The sequence below is a fragment of the Protopterus annectens genome, chromosome 5.part0 (assembly GCF_019279795.1).
Source record: "Protopterus annectens isolate FY-2018-M chromosome 5.part0, PAN1.0, whole genome shotgun sequence".
Taxonomy (NCBI): Eukaryota; Metazoa; Chordata; order Ceratodontiformes; family Protopteridae; genus Protopterus; species Protopterus annectens.
Genome location: NC_056735.1, coordinates 497,678,119 through 497,704,093, shown reverse-complemented (window position 1 = coordinate 497,704,093; position 25,975 = coordinate 497,678,119). Strand labels below are relative to the sequence as shown.

Genomic DNA, 25,975 nt, shown 5'->3' with positions numbered 1-25,975 from the left:
AGCAGGTGTGGAAGGCCCCTGATTCCATAGAGCCAATTCCCTAGAGACCAGACAAGATATTATCAGCACCTGAAGATCACCAGTACTGGGCAAAGGGTTTAGCAGTAGATGCCATGATGGTGGCAGCGGTCACCAAGAAGGAACTTGCCGATGATAGTCCCACTGTTCATCCACCTAACTGAGAGTCTAGGGTGATGGACAGATTTGGAAAGTGGGCCTCTGCTTCATTGACCTTCACCCTGAGGTCCTTGAATTTCATGGCACACTTTACTAGACTCCAGAAGGATCTGATCGAGGAGTTATCATATACCCTCACTGGAGCTGTGTCTGATGAGGTGTGGGATAAGGTTGCCTCTCAGCTGTCCACCCTGAAGTCTGTATTGAACTTGTCCAGGAGGCTGGTCACTCACGCAGCTGAGGGGATGACCAGAGCAGCGGGTTGAGGTGTTGCCACAAGGGGTCATGCCTGGATGCGTTTGTGTGAGTTCACGGAGCCTTTCAAATCTTCCTTCATCAGTGGCCCCTTTGACGGATCTTCCCTGTTTGGTCCCAAAGTTAAAGACACACTAGCTAGATGTGAAAAACATGGAAAGACCCTTTCTGCTGTGGGCATTCACTTTTCTGCTCCTTAGCGATTCTATTCCAGGAATCAGAGGAGTGGGAAGATGTGGTTCAAGATGTCCCAAGAGCCTTTTCAAGGCACATATGTCGGTAGCTCCCCTCAGGGCAGAGGGAGGGAGGAGCTCTAATGGAAGATGCCCACCCTGTGGCAGAGATGGCCCACAAAATCAGAGCTCCAGAACTCATTCTCTGGACAACCCTACCAGCACTCCTGAAGAGAGGCATGATTGCTTACCTCTGGAAGCAGTCAGGGGAAGACTTTCACTGCACCAGACAGCCTGGCAACTAATAACATCCGATACATTTATTTATTTACATTTATTGACCAGGAAAATCCGACGACACAGGTTCTTTTTCAGCGGAGGCCCGGGAGAAAAGCGCCACAATAAAAACAACAATTAAAAACAATTAATTACAAGCTACAAGAAGTATAGGTAGGTTTTGTTTAACAATAGTAGTAAACAGTTATAGTTCAAATTGAAATGATTTAGTTAAATGGTACAACACTTATATCATTGGTGTCATAAAGACTAGCAAGTATTTTAATTGCTGAGCTAGCAGCTATTACTCTTGAATAACAGTGGCTAAGATTACAGCTGAGGTCTAGGTTTACAAGCAATGTATTTGGCTGCAATCGAAAGTAGTTAGAGGGGTGGAAGAAAGGGGATTAGAGAGGTTGGGGTAGAGATGTTAGAGAGGTTTGTTACAGAGGCATGTCCAGTGCTCTTTTAGATGAGATTTTAGAGCAGCTTTGAAGTTAGTGCGTGATGACACAGACATTACAGTGTGAGGAAAGGTATTCCATAATTTGGTTATGGAGTAGGAGAAGAGAGCATCTCCAGCAGAGTTCCTAGTTTTAGTTACCTGTAATTGATTTTTGTTGCTGGAGCATAGTGGTCTGGCGGTATGATAGGGTTGGAGTGGATTTTGGAGGGAGGGGACTTTTAGAGGATGATTTAGTAGTTTGTGGGCGAGTGAGAGTTGGTACCATTGAAGGAGGTGAGGGAGTTCTAGCCAGCCTAGTTCAGTAAGTGAGGTGCAGTGGTGGCTACGGTAGTTTGCGCCGGTGGCAAACCTTGCTATTTTTTTTTAAACAAGCTTCGAGTTTACCTAACTCACTTTGCCTTAGGGTGGTAAATATTGGAGAGGCGTAGAGTATCGTGGAAATAAGGTGGCTATTTGCAACTGAAATCTTGGCTGTTTTGGTGAGGAATTGCTTATTTCTGTATAAAGCTCCTAGTTTTTTTGTGTACTTTTTTATGGTTAATGAGATGTGGATGTCAAACTTGAGGTTATTGTCAATTTCAACTCCCAAGTAGTTTGGTGTGGTCTGTTGGGGGGATAATGGTTTGTCATTGACTTTAATATTAAATTGGTGGGTGTTTAGATTGTGTTTGGTGGTTTGGAAGATGAGGAGTTTTTTTTCGTTTGGGTTAAGTATTAATTGTGCATCTGAAAGCCAAGTTTCAACTAAGGAAAATGCTTCCTGTGTCTTCTTTTGAAGTTCAGGTAGGATACATGGGTGCAGAGAATCATTGCCAGAGGTTATGACATTCCCCTCATTCTTTTCCCATAATCATAAAGAAGACTCCCCAGTGTTTCACCCAATCAGAGGGATCAAGCAGCCTTGTAGATTCAAAAGTGATGGGAAAAAGAGTCATCCAAGAAGTCCTGCCAGACCAGCTAGGATCCGAATATTAATCAAGGTTCTATTTAGGTTCATAGGTTGATACTAGGCTATCTGCCCTAGGGCATTTATAAGCCTAGCCAGAGTGTGTTTGGCTTTCGCCACCCTTTTAGATTATTTGACTGTGCCTCTGTATAGTAGGTAACAGAAGATAGCCCTTTTACGGTTAGTTTACTGTGCCTCTGTCTAGTAGGGACACAGAAGAGATCCCAGGGGTAAACCTACGATCTCCCATCCACTCATCAAGATTTCTCTTGAAGAGGGTCATTGAGGGGCTCTGCCTAACATGGATTGGGATTTTGTTCCAGAGTGAGGGGAGCCTCTGGGATATGAATCTGTCCCTCCAGCATGCCCTATTTATTTCTGTGCTGAGGTTTAAGTCCCTGGAGCGTGTAGCTCTAAATGATTTGGATTTCCTGAGGTGGAGCATGTCCATTAATTCTGGTTGGACATGGCTTTATACGTCAGGCACAGATCGCCTCTGAGTAGGCGGTAAGCAACTGAGTAGAACTGGAGTTTCTTTAGCCTAACTGCGTAGGGCATCTGTTTGAGTCCCTTGATCCTCTTGGTGAGGTACTTTTGGGGTCTTTCCAGTTGCTGCAGGTGTCGGGTAAGGTACATCCCAAGTGGGGCATTGTATTCAATTATGGGCCTGATGAGTGACGAGTAGAGGGGCACAATGACCTCTCTTGATCTAGATGTGAACCCTTTCGTGATAAAGTGGGCTACATAGAAGGTCTTTCTAACCACTTTGGCAACGTGATTGTCAAAGGAGAGATTGCTATCTATTTGGGTCCCCAAATCCCTAATTACTTCTTCCGTACTTAATGGATTACCACCTATGTGGCAATTTGTGGGCACTTTGTTTTTCCCAAAGGGGATGACTATGCACTTTTTGGCATTTAGCTTTAGGCCATGGCTCTGACACCAGTTATCTGTCTCTGTGAGACCCTTTTGGGGGATGCCTGTGTCAGTCTGCGAGTCGATTATGGCACCCAGTTTGCAGTCATCTGCGGACTTGGTCAGCCATAGTCCTCCCGTGTTACCCTGTACCTCAGAGAAATATATACCGAACAAGAGAGGTCCCAGGACTGAGCCTTGTGGGATGCCACTTGTAACTGGTTTAGATTCTGACATGGCACCTGCAATTCTGCCATGTGGGTTCTATCCCTGCACCAGTTTGCAACCCATCTTGTGACATAGGGGTTGATATTTAAGCTGGTGAGCTTATTTATGATGCCCGAGTGGGGTATTGTGTCGAAGGCTTTTGCGAGGTCCAGGTAGGCTGTGTGGACTACCTTTCCTTCATCTATGGCCTTGGTGACTGTTTCAAAGAAGTTGACCAGGTTCAAGAGGCAAGATCTACCCTTAACAAAGCCGAATTGGGTAGGATCCAGTGTTTGGAGGTTCCCAATGTCTTTGTTTATGAGTTCCATGATGATAAGCTACATAGCTTTGCAGACCAGGCTAGTCAGGCTTATAGGGCGATAGTTATTTAGTGACAAAAAAGACAGGGGAGTGGAGATCAATACTGGATCTCAGTCTTGTGAGCAAATTAGTTCGGCAAACAAAATTCTGGATGGTCACACTACAGTCTGTACTTCCGTTGCTAGAGGGAAATGATTGGATGTGCTCTAGAGACCTTCAGGATGCGTATTACCACATAAAAGTGGACAAACGCGCAATAAGGTTTCTCACTTTTGGCTATGAGCCAGTCATTTCCAGTTTAGAGTGCTGCCCTTTGGTCTCACCATAGCCCCCAGGTTATTTATCTAATGCATGGCAGCAGTCACAGCTCACCTGAGACTACACAGATTCTGAGTATTTCCTTATTTAGATGACTGGCTCCTCAATGCCCCCTCCAGGCGTCTACTATTTCAAGCCGCACATTTTATTCTGCTTCTTTTCAACTCTTTGGGCATAATGGTCAACAAAGAAAATCCCAGCTGACTCCAGTACAAGACCTAGAGTTTGTAGGAGCTCATCTCAGTACAATATCTTGTGTAGCTTCTCTCCCTCTTCACAGGCTACAAAAAATAAGGTCTCAAAAACAATTTATCCTATCCATATACAAGGTTCCCGCTCTTCTTGTCCTCTAAGCTTTAGGCTGTATGCCAGTGACCATAACCTTAATACCTTTGGCAAGATTTCACATGAGGCTACTTTAATGGCTGTTAGCTGCACAATGGTCCATACTAACACATCCCATGGCTTATCCCATTCTAATAACAAGTCGCTGCAAGAAGGATCTATCCTGGTGGATGAAGTCAGAGGAAACTCTTCTAGTCCACACCTTCACTCCCTCTCACCCCAAGGCCATAGTGACCATGGATGCCTCCCATATCAGGTGTGGGGGGGGCATTATCTGGGAAGAACAGTCTAAGGCACTTGGTCTCCGCAAGAAGCCAATTTACACATCAATGTCCTGAGGGCAGTGTTCTTAGCATTGAAGGCCTTTCAATCTGCCCTCCCTCTGGGGACAGTTGCAGTTCAGTCAGACAACATGTCAGTGGTCTGGTACATCAACAAACAGGGTGAAAACAGATCATACCCCCTGTATCAGGAAAGTCTCAGAGTATGGCAATGGGCGATATCCTAATGCATATTCTGGGGAGCTCCAACATGATAGTGGACAAACTGAGCAGATCCGTTCTCCTTCCTCACGAGTGGTCTCTCAATTCCAAAGTAGTGATGGAAATCTTTCATCGATATGGCCAACCTTGCTGCAACCTCTTTGCCTCCCCAATGAACAACAAATGCAGCAGCTGTTTTGCCCTAATCCTCCCTCAGGGGAAGTTCCCGAGAGATGCTCTCCTTCTCAGTTGGAACCTCATGACTGCTCTATGCCTTTCCCGACATTCCCCTCATTCCACTGTTCGTGAAGAAAGCCCAAAGGTTGAGAAGCAAAGTGATCCTCAGTGCACCCTTTTGGCCTCAACAAATGTGGTCCCTCTTTCTATGGCCTCTCCTTATTCACCATCCATGGATTCTGGACCTGGTTCCAAACTTGCTGTCTCACCCACAGGGGTTGGTGCATCCCAGTCTTCCTGCAAACTACCACATCAATATCAGTGCCCTAAGCACCCATTCAGTGATGAGAGACCTGGGTACACAGGTTGACAGCAACTTTACCTTTGATCACCATGTCTTCACAGTGGTAAGAAGGGCATTTTATTTTGCTCATTTCATAAGTAAGTGCATTGCCACCAGAAAAAGAAGTTATAAGCCCCCTGTACTCTTCCCTCATCAGGCCAGTAATAGTACAACTCTTTCTTTGGAATGTACCTTTCCAAGCACCTGTAGCAATTGGAGAGACCACAAAGATTCCTTACAAAGAAAATTCAGGGTCACCAGCATTTGTCGCATGTGGACAGACTGAAATCACTGTCACTTTACTCTGTGTCATGCAGACCACATATAGGTGACCTGTGCTTTGCATGCAAGGCAATTTCTCTCTGACCCTGCTTTAATGGAAATGTTACAATTTGCAAGTCAAATGGCACACAGATCTCTTGTTTAAAGGACCTTAACCTGATATGCGAAATCAACAGAACTTGCTGGAGGGACAGATTTGTCTCTGAGGATGCCTCACCTTTGGAACAGGCTTCCAATTCGTATTAAACAGAGCTCCTCATTGACCCTATTTAAGTACACTTTGGATGATTGGATGGTAATCGGAAATTCACCCTGGGGGTTCTACCTGTGTCCCTCTTGGGCAGGAGCAGTAGGTGCTGATTTTAGTGTCTGCTTTTAATGGACAGTCTTAGGAACAAGGGTTGAACTTGGCTATGCTTGTAAGGGCCCTAGAGCCATTAAGCCTAGTAACCTCCTATGATCCTATAATCCTATGATATGTGGTATATACAGCAGAATGTATGTCATGTCAGGTATTTCACATCAGCAAAACTACTAGAAAATTGAATAGAAGAGTATATGTACACTAGTATGCCATAAAAATAAGAGGAATAAAAATGCTTTATACAGACATACCAACAAATGTGAAAGATATTAAAAAAAAATGTTTTATGCTGTTGATTGCATTGAACCTGATATTAGATGGGTGAGGGGTAAAACCTTTTGGATAACAATGAATTTGAATGGCATGTATTATCAAATGCTACTGTAAGTAATGGACTCGTTGACCATTTTAATGTTAAATGCATCTTGAAAAGAGAAATTAAATGTAAAAAATCAAAATTGATTTTATCCATAATAGATATTCATTATATGTTTTAGTAGAACCTTTAATCAAATTGCAAAGACGTTTTATAGGTATTTTTTTACATAGGTTTTTAGATGCATATTCTTTTAAATTTGAATGAAGATAGTCATGTAACATTTTAATTATTATTTAAGCTTGTGTGTGTGGACTTTCTATGGGAATCTTATAAAATCTTTATGGTTCAGATGAAAACACTTTTTCCTTGGACCATTTGATGAAGATTTCAACATTGTTTTATTTGACTTTCAGACATGTTGCAGATTCCAGCTGTTGCACTTATATTGGTTTTATATTTCCTTTTATTTGTGTTCCAGCCTTACGGTCCGAAAAAGTAAAATATGTTGCTTGTGGGAGAAATCACACACTGGTTTATACAGGTATGTGCTACTCTTCTATAGCTTTGTGGTGGCAGTGGTGGTGATGATGATGATGATGATGACAGTGCCACATGAAGGCTCATTTTATTTGCATAGTGTCTTTAAACTGTTAGATATGTGCCTAAAACATCTTTATCTTGTTTGACAGCCATTTACTTTTGCTTTTGGGAACACATGCTTTAAAATAAATAATTTAAAAAGAAATAAGTCTGATTTATCCTTTATTCCTACCTCCAACACTTAAGATACGTTATTCTTTTTCTGTCTTTATACTGCAAATTACATGTACCATTTAGGGATAGAAATTTGTTTAAGACTACAGAGTCAGTCATGTGACATATCTTTCTAAGACTACAAAGTCTGTCACATGACTCATGTCTTTCTAATACCCGATTTTGGTAGTATTCACTTGCTTAGAGTGACACTTCTTGTGCTGTATTAAAACAACATTGACTTCAGGATAACACCTGAGGTCTTGATTAAGATAATTGGATTTTGGCTTTGCCTAGGGTAAGTGTTAAGATGCAGGCTATACTTAGGCTTGGTGTTTGTCATAGGAACAACAGAAGATGGTGAGAATATTAAAACCTGGCAGGGAAGAATTAGCAAAGGAAACTGGCAAGGAATTATAGAAGAAATAAATTACCATTCTTTCTTAGGAGGGTAGTGATTGTCAGTAACCTCCATGCACAGGAACATGAAGTTGTTTTTTGACGTAGCAGTGTTCTCCTACCAATCTCAATTCCATCTAAAACTAATAGCTTAACAGCACTTTAATCGAAGCCAGCATTGGTGTCCCCCAAGATCTTGCATGATCTGGAAGTTTTAACTATTTGATAGCCTACTGTATCTCAGGTAAATATATCACTCTAGGCCTTCTGTCTTGTTACCCAGTCCGGTCTGTTTCAGCCATCCTTTGACTGTAGAGCTTCATAAGGGAACATTTTAATGTGGTAAAGGAAACCATGTTTTAAACAGAAGACCTACCCTGGCTCTATGACACAGAGGGGCAAAGCCCTAGCTGTGTCCCAGATTATTTGAGCTGAAATCGTGGCTCAGGCACTGGAAGAGCTTGGGTTGTTTTGATTTAGGCACAGCCTTTTGTTGTTGCACCATCTAGGGGAATGGAGTTGGTGACTCTCGTCACTCGACCTGTGGCTATGGCATGGAGGCACAGAGTCTTTACCTGAAGCAGGTAAGTGGTTATGGAGTTATGTTGGTAAGATGGTAGCCTCTTCAGGGTGCATGTATGGGAGCATGTACAGCCCTTCAGAGGGGGCAAAGCTGGATCCACAGTAATGTAGGTGCTCACATCACCACAAGGTGTAGAGAATATAGAAACTTCCATCATGACTGCATGACAGCCGTGCCTCAACTAGCTCTCACCTGATAGGGAAATAAGTGGACTAAGGTGGCTGTTGCCACAGAGCAGAAACAAAATGGTAGTGGAGCTCCCTTCCAGTAAGGAACAAATGGGCTTCCCATGGTTGGCAGGTGCAAGAGAATAAATAAGATGTAGAGAAAGAAAAACAGAAGAGACCTAAGTCTGTGCTTAGTTTAGTACCTTCTTTAGTCCAGCAAAACTGTACATAGAGAGCAGTGAGATATAAGTCTTCACAAGCACCTGCAAAGGTTCAGGATGGGAAAAAGAGATGGGGAAAATTTAGTTAGGATTAAAATCTCTACATGAGGCAAATATACCTTCTTCTCATGATTCAGATCAGGAGATTTTTCTTCCCATTACCCATGTTCCCTGCTATAAGATACTTCTTCATTGCATTAATTGGGCCTGCAGAAAATTCCTCTTCACTGAAGAAGACATTTAGATATGTTGAGACTTCTGATGCAAAGACCTTGACTTACTTAAGCTAATAGACAAAACTCCTGATATAGTCTGCTGCACCTAAAAAAATAAAATGGTGCACAAAACACTAATGCATAATGAAGTTACTGCTATATTTTGTTGGTTACTTAAACTGGGAAAGCTGTGCCCGTAGCAGTCTTACCACTAGATTGTTACACACACAGACATGGGGAAATGTTTACAAATTTTGTACCCCAGCTATGAGAGCACTCTGTTACATACAGCATCTTTTACAAGAAAGCTGTTTTGCAATAGTTTAAAAAAATTGTAGTCTTTTTCTATATGTAGTAATAGCTAAGAGAAAGTCCGTGGTAGTGGTGCTGTGGTAGCGTTGTCACCTCGCAGCAAGACGTTGTCGAGTTCGATTCTCAGCTAGAGCGTCTTCTGTGTGGAGGCATGCGTGAATGGGCATGCCTTCGTTGAAGGTTGTGCATCAGGGCTGGTAACTTGGCATGTAAAAATCCACTACCAAACATTAGCGGACCAGAGTTCCGCTGTGGCGACCCCTAACTGGGATAAGCCGAAAGACACAACAACAACAAATAATAGCTAAGAGAAAGAAAAAGTTTGTTGCTGTTGACAAGATAAGAGTGCATGTAGTGAAAATCACTTACAGCTGGTCTCTGTTAGTTAGTCACAAACCATTTTTAGTGACCACCTATTCATCGTTGCTAATTCAGCGAAAATTGTTTCAGCGATTTGCTGAATTTACAGAGGGCAAGTAAATACTTTGCCCTACAGCACAACTTTGCCCATTTCTCCACTGTAGTGTGATCTCAGAGTTGGTACAAATAGTTTTTTTTGGGGGGGGGGCGGGCTGGGGTGTGGGTACAATTTTTGTAGCTGTCGATCTGTTGTGCTGTAGGGCAAGTATTTACTTGACCTCAGTAAATTCAGCGATTCACTGAAACAATTTTGGCTGAATTAGGGTCGATGACTAGGTGTTCGCTGCAATGGGATTGCGATGAACTAATATAGACCTACTTACAGCATGCACCAGTGGCATAGATGGATAAAACCCTGACTATGGCCTAGGCGACCTAAGGTCAAATAGCAGCTCAGGCACTTATTATCAAAAGCAGAGGATGGGCATGGCCTTCTTGGGGTACAGGCACACACACTTTTGCCACATTTGTGTGCTTGGTTCCCTGGTGAGGATCAGGGAAACAACCATGTGTTTGTGTCTGTGGATGGGAGGGTTATCCTATGACATTAGTCTTTTTAGAACTGAAGGGATGGGTTACAGATGACGTTCATTGCATGATACACCTACAGGATGATGGTAGGTTGTGCAAGTGAGGAGTTGCAGGATGAAAAGACTTCTCTGCAGCAGTATGACTGTGTCTCTGGTGCCTCAGTTTCCTCACTGACCCCAAATATGAGCCAGAGTTTGTCTGGGGGTGGCTAGTTGGGTGTGGTAAACATGGTTGATGAGGAAAGGCCCTAGAAGTAGCTGATGGTCAACTGCAGAGGCCAAAAATTAGCAAAAAAAAAATGCACTTAAATGGTAGGTCAGGACTTGCCATATTTGGAGTTGAAGACTTGTGACTTAACAACGAAGATGTTAGGGGAACATTTTTGAATGCTGCTGTTAAAGACATCGCAAGCCAACATATGGTTTGATGTTGATCTTGGGGGAAAAAACACAAAATTAGATATTTGTTAAGGATTTGTAGGTAACTCTCACTCCTCAAATACTGGATGATTTTATTCCAGATGAAAAGCTTGTGGGAAGAGGGTTTCTTTTGAGAAAACCATTGACAACAAAAACAGTTTAAAGGAAAACACCCTAAGAATAACTCCTATTCCTCAGACAAATTACCTCTGCCCTCCTCTTACCCTTTCTTTTATCCCAGTATACGCTTAGAAAAAATACATCAACAGTTATTTTATAGGTTCATAGTTTCATAGGTTCATAGTTTTGATTGCCGTGCTTGCATCAGCTATAATCTGTGTTGATGTTTCTGGTGTGTGTGTGTGTGTGTGTGTGTGTATATATACACACACACACACACACACACACACACACACACACACACACACACACACACACCTATATATACATGTGTAGTATTAATACATAAGCTTTTTGTCAACATTGCTAGCATCTAGTTGTGAATTGACAAAAAAAATTTGGACCAGTCTTGGTGAAATTCAGAGTGCTAACATGGGTCCTAGGGAATGGGGAGTCTGGGTCTGTTTTAATCAGTACTGTCTGTGGTGTGGATTTGATGAAATGGGTTAATTGAGTCAGAGTGTGATGAAACACCACTTGAATATTGTAATGTAAACCTTACGTATGTATTTATATGTTTGTGTGTGTATGTGTCTGTATTTATATGGTTGTGGTCAAAACAGTTAAGCAGTCATTAGTTAACTCAGAACTCCTTAATCACATTTGAAAGTCCCAACTCATCAATCCTAGAGACCTTTGAAAACAGTCCTTTCCTATCCCTGCATGACCCATGTTAGCTCCTATTCCTGTGATTCAGTGAGTTCTAATGCAGTGGGTCAGAATAGACGTGACGTCACTGATGTGCGATTTAACATATGATGGTAGACTTATTTATTGACATGCAATGTATTTGTGTGTGTGTGTGTGTGTGTGTGTGTGTGTGTGTGTGTGTGTGTGTGTGTGTGTGTGTGTGTGTATATATATATATATATATATACATATACATATATATATATATATATATATATACATATACATATATATATATATGTGTGTGTGTGTGTGTGTGTGTATACATATATACATATGTATTTATATGGTTCCCCTTCATAATATCGAATTACTGAATGCCCGAAATTCAGTAACTCGAAATTATAAAGTTGAACCAACAAAAATCCCGAAACCCACAAGCATGAAAACAAAAAACCCCGAACATACAGAATGCATATACCATACAACCCACATAACATAAACTACAAGCCGTACACTACATGTACGCAGGGGGGCAAGACCCCCTGCACTCCCCCACGTGGGGGGCTGTGCCCCCACACCCCCCTACTTATATATTCTAACTCCGAGATCACACTAATACAAAAAAAACACCACACAGACATTTTAAAATGCCTCGCACACACACAAACACATCACACATACATAGACACATCCAACACTCACACTCATACTCCCACTTCCATACCCTAACCCACACGCACAGCTTACAAAACACACACACACTTTCACTTCTGTAAAACATCCCAACTCACACACTTCCCATCCTGTAGCTGATATGCATACGCGCAAATTCAAGATATTTAAATTCGTGCTTATGCAGATTTGCGCTTCTGCATTTTCGACTTTACAGTCTCGAGTTACTGAATTTCGAGCATTCAGTAATTCAGGATTGTGAAGGGGAACAAGTTTATACATCTATTTATATAACTTTATATAAGCATACAAACTTTATATAAGTATATATAAATTTAATATATATATATGTGTGTGTGTGTGTGTGTGTGTGTATATATATATATATATATATATATATATATATATTAAAAATTATTAAATGTATGATGCGTGTGTGTGTGTGTGTGTGTGTGTGTGTGTGTGTGCGCAGATTTACTTATGTTTACAAGAGTATGTGTGTATGCAATTGTAAGAGGAAGCATAATCCACAATTGTGGGAGATTTATAATGTATTTGTCTTTTTTTTTCTGTTACTGTTATTTGGTTTGAACAGTAGATTCTGCATCTTGATAATAGGTCCCCTAGTTTTGGTTTAGAAAACATATTCAAAGGTTACAGAAGGCAGTACTATATTGAATAGTAGATCTGATCAGTGCCGTATAAAGCTGTACATTGATTGATATGTTCTTCATGTTGATCACTGCTGCAGTAGCCTAAGCTTTGCAGGTTATATCCTGCATCAGATGTAACAGTAGGCCAGCTTCCAAATCTTCAGGGCACTTTCCCTGTGGCCAAACCATTAGTCATTTCAAGCTGAGCTGAATAAAAAGAGAGGCCCGGATGCCAAGTCCTTCAGAGATTTTCTGTTGCTGAGAAGAGCACTCCTCTGTGGTCTTTCTAAGATCAATGGTCAGCTAATGCTGTTCCCTTGCTGGGCAGATAAGTTCCCTTTGGGGAAAAAACTTCCACATTACTTTTTAAATTGAATAACCAAAAGGAGCACAACGTTGCTTGTTTGGTTTTACTTTTTAAATTGCTTAGACCAACTTGAAATAAGTACTTTTTAAACTATGAAAATATGTTTTTTCCTTGACTATCTCTTGACTTTTATGTACTGTTAAATGGTGGCGCTGTTTTTTGCGGTAAAAAATTGTTAAAAGCTGTTTAAAACTTTTTCTGTTGAGAAAATGTGTTTATATTACTTTCTGGGGCTGGGGAAGGTGAGGTGTTTAACATGCTTTTTATGTGTTTTTTGTGGGACAAAGATTTTTTTGCTATTTCCCTGGTTTACCAACTGTCGCTTGTTCATCTCTAATACATAGAACAAGGCTTGGGGTTTCGTTCAGATGCTTTAATACATACATACACATCAGGATGGATAGCAGCATCTTTAAATACGAACGAACTAGTTAACAAACAGAGCTTACATGTAACTTCTCAACAGCTAACTACAAAATGACAGTCTGACTTGCACTTGCTCAGTATTTATACACTTGTGCAAGCCCTTGGATAGCTTCTTAAAGGTATGTACACATATATTGATCTACGGCCTCCCTCTTAAAAAGATAGCCCTTTATGCAAAACAATATCAGAGCTACGTATCATTACTATGTACATTGGAAACAAAACACAATGTTCATGTTCAAGTTGCTTCATAGCTGTTACAGGGTTTAGAGAAGAGACCATGTCTCATAAGTTAACATTTGGGACCAAATTTAACAACAGGGACAGTCTGCAGTGCACAACTCCTATCAGGAACTTCTGGAGTCATCACAGGAACAGGTATGTCCTCTGGAACTTCCTCTGGAATTGAAACACTGGACAACTCACTCTGAGATAGTCTTTTTCACTGTTTATCTGCTGTGGTATAGGCTTGACTGTTTCATGAAGCACCGACACACCATCAACATAAAGAGTAGGGCTGCCACAGTCTAACTGATCAACTCGTTTCTTAAAATGTTCCCTTTTATGAAATAATGTGGGCTTTTTGATTTTTAAAATCTTTTGAAATTATTTAATTTGTTGCATTTGTGGCATTGTTGACCAAAAGCTAAACATTTTCCCTTTTTGATTCATGATTACCACCGCAGTTACGACAGTTGGCAGTGAACTGGGTTGGCACCTATGCTTTCAATTTGCTGACTCACTCTTATGCTTCACTGAGACTGATCAAAGTCTGGAATTTGCTAGAAAGTTCTGTGGTTTACCAGTGAGTGGTGTAGGGGTTACAGCTGCCATGTGCGTGGGCCTGTTTCTCTGAATAAAGTGATGTATACTGTCAACATGAACTTTATCACCGTGCCTTCTAGAGCTACACTAATTTGTAAGCATATTTGTGTGCTTTTCTGTGAGCTCGTATATCTGGCAAATCTCAGTGGCCTTATTCAAAGTTAAATCACTGTCATGAAGCAAAATCTTTCTCACAGCATCATCTTTTATGCCACACACAAGTCTGTCCTTTACCATCTCATCCCTTAAGTCACCAAATCTGCACGTTTTATCCTTATTTCTCAGGTCAGTTATATATGCTGCAAAGGTTTTACCAGGCTTTTGATTCCTTGTGTAAAATAAATGTCTTTCCATTGAAACATTTGTCTGGGAGTTGCACATTTCTCTAAATTTACATTTTAAACACTCGTCCTTCCTTGACTCAGCCGGTACAACAATATGATGGTTTTCCCCTTCTCCAGTATAGATAACAGGTGCATGCACAAATCAGCATTCCCTTTCTGTGGCTTCTGACCCACCTAAATTAAGCAGAAGAAATGCCTTTGTACAATCATCTTTATCAGAAAATGTAGCCTGTATGAAAGTTTCATACTTTTGCTCAAACACTCTCCAGTTCTCAGCAGTATTACTGTCAAACACAAGTGCATTGGGTTTTCAAAATCCATCTGCCATGCCCACAAAGCATACACAAACACAATGAAAACATGGCCATGTATGAATAAACTGTTCTGTGAGCTTGTAATAACATTCAAAAGCACAGTAAACTCTTTGAAATACTTTACTTTGCGAAACATGCTCTTTAATGGCTGTGCTCTGTGACATATGCCTTGTAATGGCTATACTTTTGTGAAATATCTTTACTGTAACACTACACAAACGTGAACAATTTATACACTTCTGATAACTTGGATATCTCTGCTTAATATGAAAAATAAATGCTTTGCGAAAATGCAGTTGTTTCCTCCTATTTTATTTGTTTTATGCAATACGGACTTTATTTCAAACATTTTCCATAGCAATTTAAATATTTTTATCAGTATCGTACATATTGGCTTATGCGAATACTATTTAGAACGTTCTGTATGCCTGATTACATATTATGTTAAAATAAATAGTGCTAAGTAAGTTTTAATACCTGAAATTAATTTGTGACCTGTTTTGCGAAGTTTGCACATTTAGGAATGATCCACTCCTGTATATTCCATTAGCATCTAAACAAGTGCCTTAAGTCATTTTAGCCAAGCCGTTTCTGACTTCATGTCTCTTCGATATGCTTCTTCTAACTCCATGTCCTTTAAGATATACCGCTTCTGACACCATGTCCTTTTGATATGCCACTTCTGACACCATGTTGCTCATTCGTCTCTAATACATATAACCTGACCTCCGACCAATGCCTGTTTGGAGTTTGCATGTTCTCCCTGTGTCTCTGTGGTGTTTCTCCCATGTCTGAAAAACATGCTGAGTGTTTCCATCTCAAACTCACCAATGAGTGGTGCTGTGGGCAGCAGTACAGACTCTACATGGTGCCCTATAAGGGGAAGAGTTGTACAGACCAACCGCTTTGGGCATCTACTATGGTACGCAGTATCCTCAAGATAGGAGAACATGGATCACAGACTGAGCGCCATGGCAGGGCTAGCCACTTGGTGTAAAATATGGCTCTAGGTGATTCGGTCATGTTGACTAATGTCGCCAAAATAGGCATGGGTGATTACCGGTGATAAGTGGGTTGAGGACCCGGCCTACTCTCACCTATGCCAGGGACCCTTGCTAACGGTGGGAGGGGTATATGTGCCCCTGTTGGCCAGTGTGTGCACACCATAAAGCCCAGCAGCCCTGGGGGAATAAGCTACTGACTGGCCAGTATCTAGTTGCCTAACCTGGGTTACCTGGGATAGCTCTGTTGAGCGAAAGCTGGTCGTAAAACCAAACAATCTGCCAAACATGAACTGAGAATTGCTACTTTTAATGTAGGTTCACTGACAGGATGCAGCTTGGAAGTGGATGACATGATGATACGTAGGAGGCTAGACATCCTATGTATCCAAGAGATGAGATGGAAGGGCAGTGCAACAAAACCACTTGGCTTGGGATCCAGACTCTACTACTCAGTTGGGGGACATGCTAGAAATGGTGTACGAATTGTGGTGAGAGAGAGGCTTCAGAAGGCAGTGAGGGATATCATCAGAATTAATGACAGACTCATGGCAATCGGACTCCAGTGTAATGATAGGGCAGTATTCATAATATCAACATGTGCCCCACAGCAGGGTTGTGATTGTGAGGAAAAGAATGCATTCAGACAGCAGTTGCAGTACCTACTAGATAAAGCAGGACAACATGAATTGGTGTTGATAATGGGTGACTTGAATGCACATATAGGGACAGACAGAACAGGATATGAGGACTGCCTGGGTCCACATGGGTGAGATAACAGGAATAAAGGAGAAGCCATTCTAGACTTCTTTCTGGCAAATGCCTTGATAATAGCCAACACATGGTTCAGAAAGAAAGACAGTCACATGATCACATACAAAAGTAGCCAACATGCAACTCAGGTGGACTTCCGCCTAATAAGGAAAAGGGACTGGGGTAGAATGCATGATGGCAAAGTCATCCCCAGTGAAACAGTTGGCCCACAGCATAAACCATTAGTTGCTTCAATCAGCTGCAAGCAGAGGTCAGAGAAGGCTCTAAGGTCAACAGAGACCAGGCTGAAGACCTGGAAATTGACTGGAGGAAAGTGCAGCAGTTCAAGGAATTACTCAGGGCTTTAGCACCAGGCTTTAGCACCACAAGAAGAGGAGGAAATAGGTGGAGTTGAAGAGGAGTGGTAGCACCTAAAAACAGCATGTGTTAGGACTACAGAAAAGATATGTGGCTGAGCCAGGTAAGGAAAGCTGGTGGTGGAATGCAGAAGTCCAGGAAGTCATCAAAAGAAAGGAGGAGCGCAGGAAGAAATGGATGCTAGAAAAGACTGACCAGGCTAGGAAGGACTACTGGTTGGCTAACAAAGAGGCTAAGAAAGAAGTTGCAGTAGCAAAGAATAGGGCATCGGAGGCACTCTACCAACTTCTGGAAAGTGACTCGGTAAGAGGCATAAAGAAACTATATCAGGTTGCAAGGCAAAGACAGAAAGATAAAGAAGATAGTCAGACACCCATCATAAAGGATACCAGCAACAACCTGCTTACCAGTCCACAGGACATCAAAGGCAGATGGAAGGAGTATTTTCAGCAGCTTCTGAATGAAAAAAAACCCACAGAAGCTGTACTGCTCCAAAAACCGCCTACAGTTAGAGAAGAAGTGGAGCCCACATTAGAAGAAGTAAGAACAGCACTAAAGAAGATGAAGTCAGGGAAAGCAGCAGGCTCAGATGAGGAGACAGCAGACATGATAAAGATGCTGGGTGAGATAGGGGAGAAATGGCTCTTGAGGGTACTAATAGCAGTGTGGAGATAAAGGTGTATCCCAGATGACAGGAGAATAAGCATACTTGTGCCAGTGTACAAGAACAAAGGTGACATCCACAACTGTGGGCAGTACAGAGGGTTCAGACTCGTACCACACTGCATGAAAGTTTTGGAGAGAGTGATTGATAAATGGATACGCACAGTAGTAGAATGGAAGATGAACAGTTCTGGTTCCGATCAGGATGCAGCACAATTGACCAGATGTTTGTATTGAGACAGTTACTTAAGAAGAAGCTAGAAATGAGGAGAGAGTTCAATTGGGCATTCCTAGACTTGGAGAAAGCATATGACAAGGTCCCAAGAAAGCTAATCTGGGAAGTACTGCGGTGGTTTGAAGTCTCGGAAATGTTGGTAGAATTAGTGCAGGCTATGTACAAGGACCCAGTGACTCAAGTACGAACAGTGTTCGACCTCACAGAGGGGTTCCCAGTGGGAGTGGGTATACATCAGGGTTCAGCTGTGAGCCCACTGCTGTTCATACTGGTGATGGACTACATTAGCAAACAGGTTGGAGGGGACAGATCAACAAAACTGTTGTATGCAGATGATGTGACAGTACAGGCAGACTCTGAGCTAGAACTTCAGCAAAGGATAGGAGAATGGAATGCAAATCTGAAGGCACATGAGATGAATCTAAGCACAGATAAGATGGTGGTAATGGCAGCAAATCAGGGAGATCAGAGGAAGCTGAGAATAGAGATGGAAGGGAAGATAGTGAAATAGGTAAACAGCTTCAAGTATCTTGGAGGGGTGGTTGAGGAGAAGGGTAGTCTGAATGAAGAGGTCAGAGCTAGAATCAGAGGGGCTGCAGCCAACTGGCATAGAGTATCAGGTGTAGTCTATGACAGAAAAATGCCAAAGAAGCTGAAAAGCAAGGTGTACAAGACAGTGGTGCAACCAGTACTACTGTATGGTACAGAAACCTGGGCAGTAAAGGCAGAACAGTTGAAGAAGCTAGAGGTGATGTAAATGAAGTGCCTGAGAAAGGTGGTAGGATGCACATGGTGGGACAGACGAAATGAAGGCATAAGAGCAGAAGCCAAAGTAGCTCCAATTGCAGAAAAGATTATGGTGGTTTGGGCACATGTGTAGAAAAGCAGGAGACGATCTGGTGAGGAAGATTTGGGACAGACAGGAAGAAGGTAAAGAGGAAGCAAGGATGTCCAGCAAAGAGGTGGATGGATTGTATGAAAGAAAATCTGTGACAATCAGGCATGAGTGTTGAAGAAGGCAGGAGTGTGGCACTGAATCGAGAGAGTTGTCAACAGTTAACATGATACCCCGACCACATGTAGAAAAAAATGGGAAAAGGGGGCTGACAACAATGATGATGATGACATATAACAAGAGTCCTTGGGTTTTTGTTACGATGCTTTAATACATACAAACACATCAGGATGGATAGCAGCATATTTAAATGCAAACAAACTAGTTAACAAACAGAGCTTACATACATGCTTACATCTCCACAGCTAACTACAAAATGGAAGTTTGACTTGCACATGCTCAGTATTTATACATTTGTGAAAGCCCTTGGATAGCTTCTTAAAGGTGTATACACATATATTGATCTACACTGACCATTGCTGTTAAGCTTCCCCTGGACACAAGCACCATTTTTGTCTTGACAAGGAACAAGCTTGTGATCCCTCAGTCAAACCTTATTCCAGCCACAAAAAGAAAAAGATTGTTAAGCAGCCTTTGCCACCACAGCAGACTGGTAATTTGTCTCAGCTACAGGTAGGTGACTCTGCTGTGGCCAAAGCTGGTTACTCAGATCACCCATCTTTTTCTTACGGATCCCTCAGTTGTTGTCCGTACAGCACCATGGACCTGGGATTAGCCACAGCCTTTGTGGTTGTTTTGGAACCCTCAAAGGGAAAGGAAGAGCCACTCTTGTTGTTCATGGGAGAAGGGACAGGGGGATATGCCCCTGCTTAGCTAAAATGTTTTGTTCATCCCTGGGAAGCTATTGCTAGCAATACTGGCTCTGCTTTCACCAACTTTCCTGTCAAAAAGAGGCAGAAAGCTAAACATTCAGTTTCTACAGTATAAGTTTGTCTGCAAAGGAAAAATTGATTGGGCTTGGCTCAGAGTCTTATGCAGGCTGTTGACCCTTCTTTAAGGTGGTTTCTGGTGAAAGAAAAATGGAGTCCTCTTTCCCTGAAGAGGTTCAAGAAGTGGAATCTGTAGGGGAATGTGAAGGGACCAATGCAGTGTCTTCTCCTCAGGTTTCTGATTCAGATTCTGAGAAGAGTGTAGTATCTGATGCTCTTTTTGAGGGATTCTCTTTCTCTGAGACTTTATCCAAAACAAACCAGTGTTTTCAGTGGGAAATTGCTGAGGTTTTCCAGTATCTTAGAAAATAGTATGCTTTGCTACAACTGGTATTTACAAAACCCTCAGATGTCCTCCCCCAGTGTTGTCAGCACTGGAGGAAGTGTTTGCTACAGCCTGTGATTTTCCCTGACAGTCATCAGCCTGCTGCCTAAGAAATCAGATAGACTGTACAAAGTACCTCTGTCTTTCAAGTTTTTATACATTAGTCCCAGGCCTGACCAAGCAGTTATAGCTGCCAAGCATTTTATTAATTCTGAGCCTTCTCCTTCTCATAAGGAGGGTGGCCTAATGGTTAAGGTGTTTGCCTTACAAACACAAGGTACAGAGTTTGATCCTCACAGGGGATAATTGGCTAGGCTTAAAATGGCTCGCAAGAGCGGTTGGCTTAGTACTAACCTATGAACAACTTTTGATAGGTTTAGAATTCTGAACTGTCAGGCTGATATGTTAAACTTTATCCTAACTCTGAAAATATGAAGAACGTTTTGACTTCAGTTTCTTCTTATCAGGAAAAATCTGCTTTGTGTAGATCATTTTCTGAGATCACCGATACACTGTTTGAAATGTGTTTATAACTCCATAAATACTACGTCTAGAGCTGCTTCCACCAGTAGTGATTTAAGAAGGTTTGACTGATTGGGTTCTCTGAACCTCCCAGAAAATGTTCAAAGTGAAATTTTGAATTCCTTCTTTGATAGAGATTTATTTATTTTTTTGTACCCTGAGTTGCAGATGTCATCAAAAAGTGTAGTGAGAGGTGAGAGAGGTAAGCTAATTCAGGGTATCTGCCAGATTCTACAGTCTCCCTTTCTAATCTTGGCAAGAAGCAGATTTTTGGTAAGCAAACATTTAAAAAGCAATGGCAAGGGAAGTTCCAAAAAGAAAACAGGAATCCCCAGAACAAAGGACAGGCAAACAAGTCAGAAAGACTATATAGGGGACCTTGCATCTCTACCCCTCAACACTCCCTTACCCCTTCCAGAAAATCTGAATAATTTCTGTCTTTAGGAGGTCACGAATGTGATCCATCTAGGATACAAATGCCAGTGGGAGGAATTTCTTCCTTTTCAGGGGTTTTCACCTCATCAGCCAAGTCAAACTGTTCTGTTTCCACTTGTCTTACACCATATACTGTCTCAGGAGGTAATAGAAGCTGTTCCTATTCCTCAGTTAGGGAAGTAATTTTACTTAAGAATGTTTTTAGTGTCAAAGAAAGAACATTCTTATAGATCAGTTTTGGATCTTTCTTTCCTGAGTCATTTTGTGATTGTGCTTTAACCACCAGTTGCCCTGGTACAGCTGGCTGGCAATACCTGGATGATGAGCACGAGTGCCTTCTTCTCTGTATGTTTATCCCCCAACACCACACATACACACACACTGTTGATGCCGAAAGCAATAATAGAGGGGACCCAGGAATGTTCTGATAATGTAATTCTGGCCCAGACAGTACTGGTTTTTCATGTTGTTGCAGGTAGTGAAGGCATCACCTTGCTTCCTTCTCCAGCAACTAGACATAATTACTCAGTCGTCCAGATCATCGCTTTGCCTGTGACATAAAGTGACTCATACTGGCAGCTTTGATCAACTGACCTCTGTTTCTCTCAAGCACCTGTTTTAGAAGACATGCCACAGTATAAAGAAAAAGGCCAGGAAGCTTTACACAAAGAAATCTTTCCTGACAAAAAATGGAATATATTCTCCATATGGTGCAGGAAGAGAGGGAGAGAAAAAAAAGATACTTTGCAAATGGAGATGCATCAAGTTCTGTTTTGATATTTTTTGGAAGACCTTACTTGTGCTCCAGTTAAAGTACATGTTGATGCCTGGGACTAATTTTTGTACGTCAGGAATTCTGTTGTAGCAATGATACTGCTTGAATATTTGTCATGGAGAGTTGTCACACAACTGTGGTTTCTCCACATTTCAAAATCCATCTCTAACTCCACAGTTATAGTTAAAGGGATGTGTATATTTCATTGCTATTTTCTGAAACTGCTGATGGATGTCTGCAGATTCTTGTGCTATAACACATATGGCTGAGACTATAAGATGGTAACAGTTTCATCTTGCAGACTTCAGTTGGATTGTTGTCTTCTCTTGCATACTCTTTTCACTCTAAACAAATCTCTTACCAGACCAAAACTTTTGGGCCACATCTGAATTTTATGTATTTATTTATTTATTTTTGGGGGGCATTGTAGGAGTCAGTTCAGAATATAAAGTATCTCTGGATTCCTTTTAATGTTTTTAGATCGTGGTATTAAAGTTGCAAAAATAAAGGCCTAATTCTGTATTTCTATTTCTGCTTTTTAAAATGAGAGCGAGAGAGAGAGATATACACTGGTATCAAAAAAAAAGATTTTTGGAATTTAATTTCTGAAGCTGTGAGCAGCATACCTCTCACTCTCTTAATGCACAACATCTGGACAAAGCTTGACAACACAGGGGTACAAATAGGCACATATTTTGAATATTGCTCTTATAAACTTTTATACAGTTGCTAGAGTAATGGGATTTTTTTAATATACATTTTCTGAAGGATTTGAAGTGTGACACTCAAATGTATGTCATTATTTGGTGAGTACAATCCAGAGATCATCCCACTGATTTGCAAGGAAAAAAGAGGAATAGGCCAAAAATATGAGCCAAATATCTGGACATACTGGGAAAATCTGTACAGTTGAGAGGTATGGTGAGCAGACAGTGACATTATTAATACTCAAGTTTCAAAGTTGTTGGAACCTGCCCTCTGCTAACAGAGCTAAAGCACCAGAGAAATATTTAGCAGATTTGTCTAACAAGCTTAAGCAAGTATGAAATATGTAGTATGCACATTAATGAAACAATATGAGAAGACCATTTTCCTTTTACAGCAATATTTCTTTGTTATACTAACCTTTAGTATTTAAATATGTAAACTACACATGGTTGAGCAAAACTGATATTCTGAAGGGAGATTTTTAAGTAGTCCAGTTCTGATTTCAAGCAACTTGGCCTGCTAAAATTATCTGAATATTTTGGGTCTTTAAAATGGCTAACTTGGATGGACAGAGCATCAAAAAATGTACATTTAGACTATATAATCTGTTTTAAATGCTTGAAATCTTTTCCTGGAGGGCTAAGAGTCATACACCACATCTTTTAAATGGTGAAGTTTAGGTCAGGGCAGGACAGTGGCTTAACAGTATGAGGTAAAATTATCACATTTAACAAGTCTGTGTTCAGGCTGTGTGTAGTAAACTCGTAAGTGTTTTTCATTATGTAAGTAGTGTATTTAACAAGCCTGCATTTAGATTGTGCATAGTAGGCTCAGAGGTGTTTTACATTATATTATTTTATTATTTTTACAAAGAATTGTCAGCATAGTCCTAGTGTGGCAACATTAGGGTTAACGTGACCAAAGACATTTAACTAGCTCACTTTTTTTGAAATCATCATAGGGCATACATTAATTACCCAGACAAATAGAAGTGTTTTAATACTCTGGTTTCAAAGATGCACAGTGGCATGCACATTACAAAAATATGACCTTATTAGCACAGCTCTTTGGTGCAGTGGGATAATGCCCCTAGTACACCTCAGGTGACCCCTGATGAAAGAGCAGCATGGGAATGTGGGAAAGCAGGAAGTAGAGTTTTTTATGGTTCATCCATTGGGGGGGGGGTTGACCTATTGATGACACTCACATGTAAGTGTAGGGGTGGGGTGCATTTGGAAACTAATGGATCATAGGCAACTTTATGCTACATAAAATCCAGGTAAAACTGAACATAGATTCTCCCAGACAGCAGAAATACAAAAGTTGAGGCCAACTCTGGGAGAGGTTAGTCTGAATATGAGAAGGGGGCTTAGGTGATACTACACAAAGGATCTACTCCTTTGCAAATGACCCTCACCTTCTAGGAGTAGTAAAGTGTTGGCAAACTCCCACCTTAGCCAAGGAGTAAATAACCTGTGGGGCTGTTTTCAGGGAATTATTGGGCTTAGCTATCAACCTTCACAGGAGAAATACGTTGGATGACTTAGTGCAGGAAGAGGACACATTGGATGGATCAAGCAAGAGCAAAACCAAAACAAAGCAAAACAGAAAGCTTTGTATTGTGTATCATTTGAGAAGAAACATTACTATATATATTTTTATAATGTGGTAGTATAACTGCATACTGACTGTGCACATCATTCATGATCAGGTGTCTCTGACTAAAGATGCATTGCATTACAACTGTTTTAGTATTTACAGTGAATGTGTGATTAGGGCAAATACACAACAAATCAGTAAGTCAGCTCATTTATGAAGAGCCATCTATGTATGAATGGCAACAGAAATTTGCAAAAACAGGAAAAAGTGAACTGTGGAGCACTAAGTATGAGAACTTATGCAATACCTCCCAACCTGTTAGCACAGTAATTCTGGACAAAGCCTTATATAATGGGAGATAAAGATCCAAAAATAGGAACATATTTTGAATATTTCCCTTATAAACTTAAACAAGTTGCTAGAACAACAAGATGTGTGTTAGCATGCATTTTCTGAATGATATGAAGTCTGAAACTTGTGTCATTATTTAGTGACTTCAGTCCTAACTCATTTGCCAGAAAACTACTAATTTTATTAGGAACAGACCATCTGGACAGTTGGGAGGTATGACTTGTATTGATCGTAATGGTAGACTGGTTGTCAGTTTTAGTTAAATAGCCGTAAAAGGGCCAAATGGGTTGTTTGCTAAACAACAACAACAACAAGATCTAATGCAGCATGATTTGTAGGCATAAACAACCAGCTTTAAGTAAACAGTGAGATTTCAAATGACTGTGTGGATTTCTACAAGGTAGTGATCGTCACACTGTCAGCCCAGCTATCTGGAATTTTGTAAATAATTCTATGCCATTTGTGAATATTGAAATGATTTATATAGAAATGCAACAGAAGGAAATACTGCTAGCCCAGCTATCTGGAATTTTGTAAATAATTTTATGTATTAGAACTCTGTGTTGTGTGTATATTAAACTGCTGATACAGAAGTCTGTGTTGAACAGGGTTTGTACATTACTGAGCTTCAAGGAAGTGTCCACAGTGTACCCTACTGGAAAAAAAAACATAAATGTATGTAAACTGCATATCTGTGCAAATATATATGTTTTAAAAGTAGAAACTGGAACATACAGAGTTAACTTGCAAAACTTCAAGAAAATAAGTTGAAATTAAATTGTTTTACGATTCTGCTATAAAAGTTAGTTTCAACGCAGCAAGAGACAGGCTATCTAGAACTAGGGTGCCTTCTGCATTGTTTTGTAAGTGTTTTATTTTTTGATGTCTTCTAGCAACTGCAAAGATCTGAAGGCTATGTGTTTTTGACAAGATGTCAAATGCTACAATGGGGGGTGGGGGTGGGGTTAGCTTGGGAACTTAAGTGAGGTGACAAAAAGTGATGTCATCCAAGCTATCCCAGCAGTAATATTTGATATTAATTTCAGAACTCTCTCGGAGAGAGACAGGGTATTTTATATTTTGTCATTGACCTGGAAACATCCACTCATCATCATTACATCTGCACTTGCCTTGCTGTAAATTTTTTTAGGGCATAGTAACTCTTTCAGATATAGTTAGGAATGTAGTAAAGATTAGTTTAGATGTTTTCTGTATTTATTTGAGACTGTCCTGCAATGTTGTTTTAAATAGTTCCTGTGATTTTTGAATTCTGAAATTAGTGTGTTGATATACTGAGTATTGTCGTATTCTTTTATTTATTATTAAATGTATTTAAACCTATCATTGTGGCAGATATTTGTGAGACATATTTAAGCTTTGAGAGTACTTGTATATGTATTTGGTGACACTGTACAGGCCACTCCTAAATAGCCTTGCTCTCGGTCAGACTACCATTTGGATTATAAGTAACATTACACAGTAGGATTGGACACCCTTTGTTAAGGGCCTTAATAAGTAGTGGCTGGTGGCAGTTGGAACTACCTTATAGTCTGGGCAGAAGGGGATATAGCTAGTAAACCTGTGC

At 40.8% G+C, this 25,975-nt stretch overlaps 1 protein-coding gene across 1 annotated transcript in view; it reads left to right on the top strand.

Annotated features, from left to right (window-relative positions):
- Positions 1-25,975, top strand: part of LOC122802170 (X-linked retinitis pigmentosa GTPase regulator-like) — a gene marked incomplete at its 5' end in the record, with an annotated part of 1,226,514 nt that overhangs the window by 378,834 nt on the left and 821,705 nt on the right. The window contains one exon of the mRNA XM_044071841.1: positions 6,845-6,907. Within this exon, the coding sequence (XP_043927776.1) occupies positions 6,845-6,907 (63 nt within the window). The remainder of the gene's footprint in view (positions 1-6,844; positions 6,908-25,975) is intronic.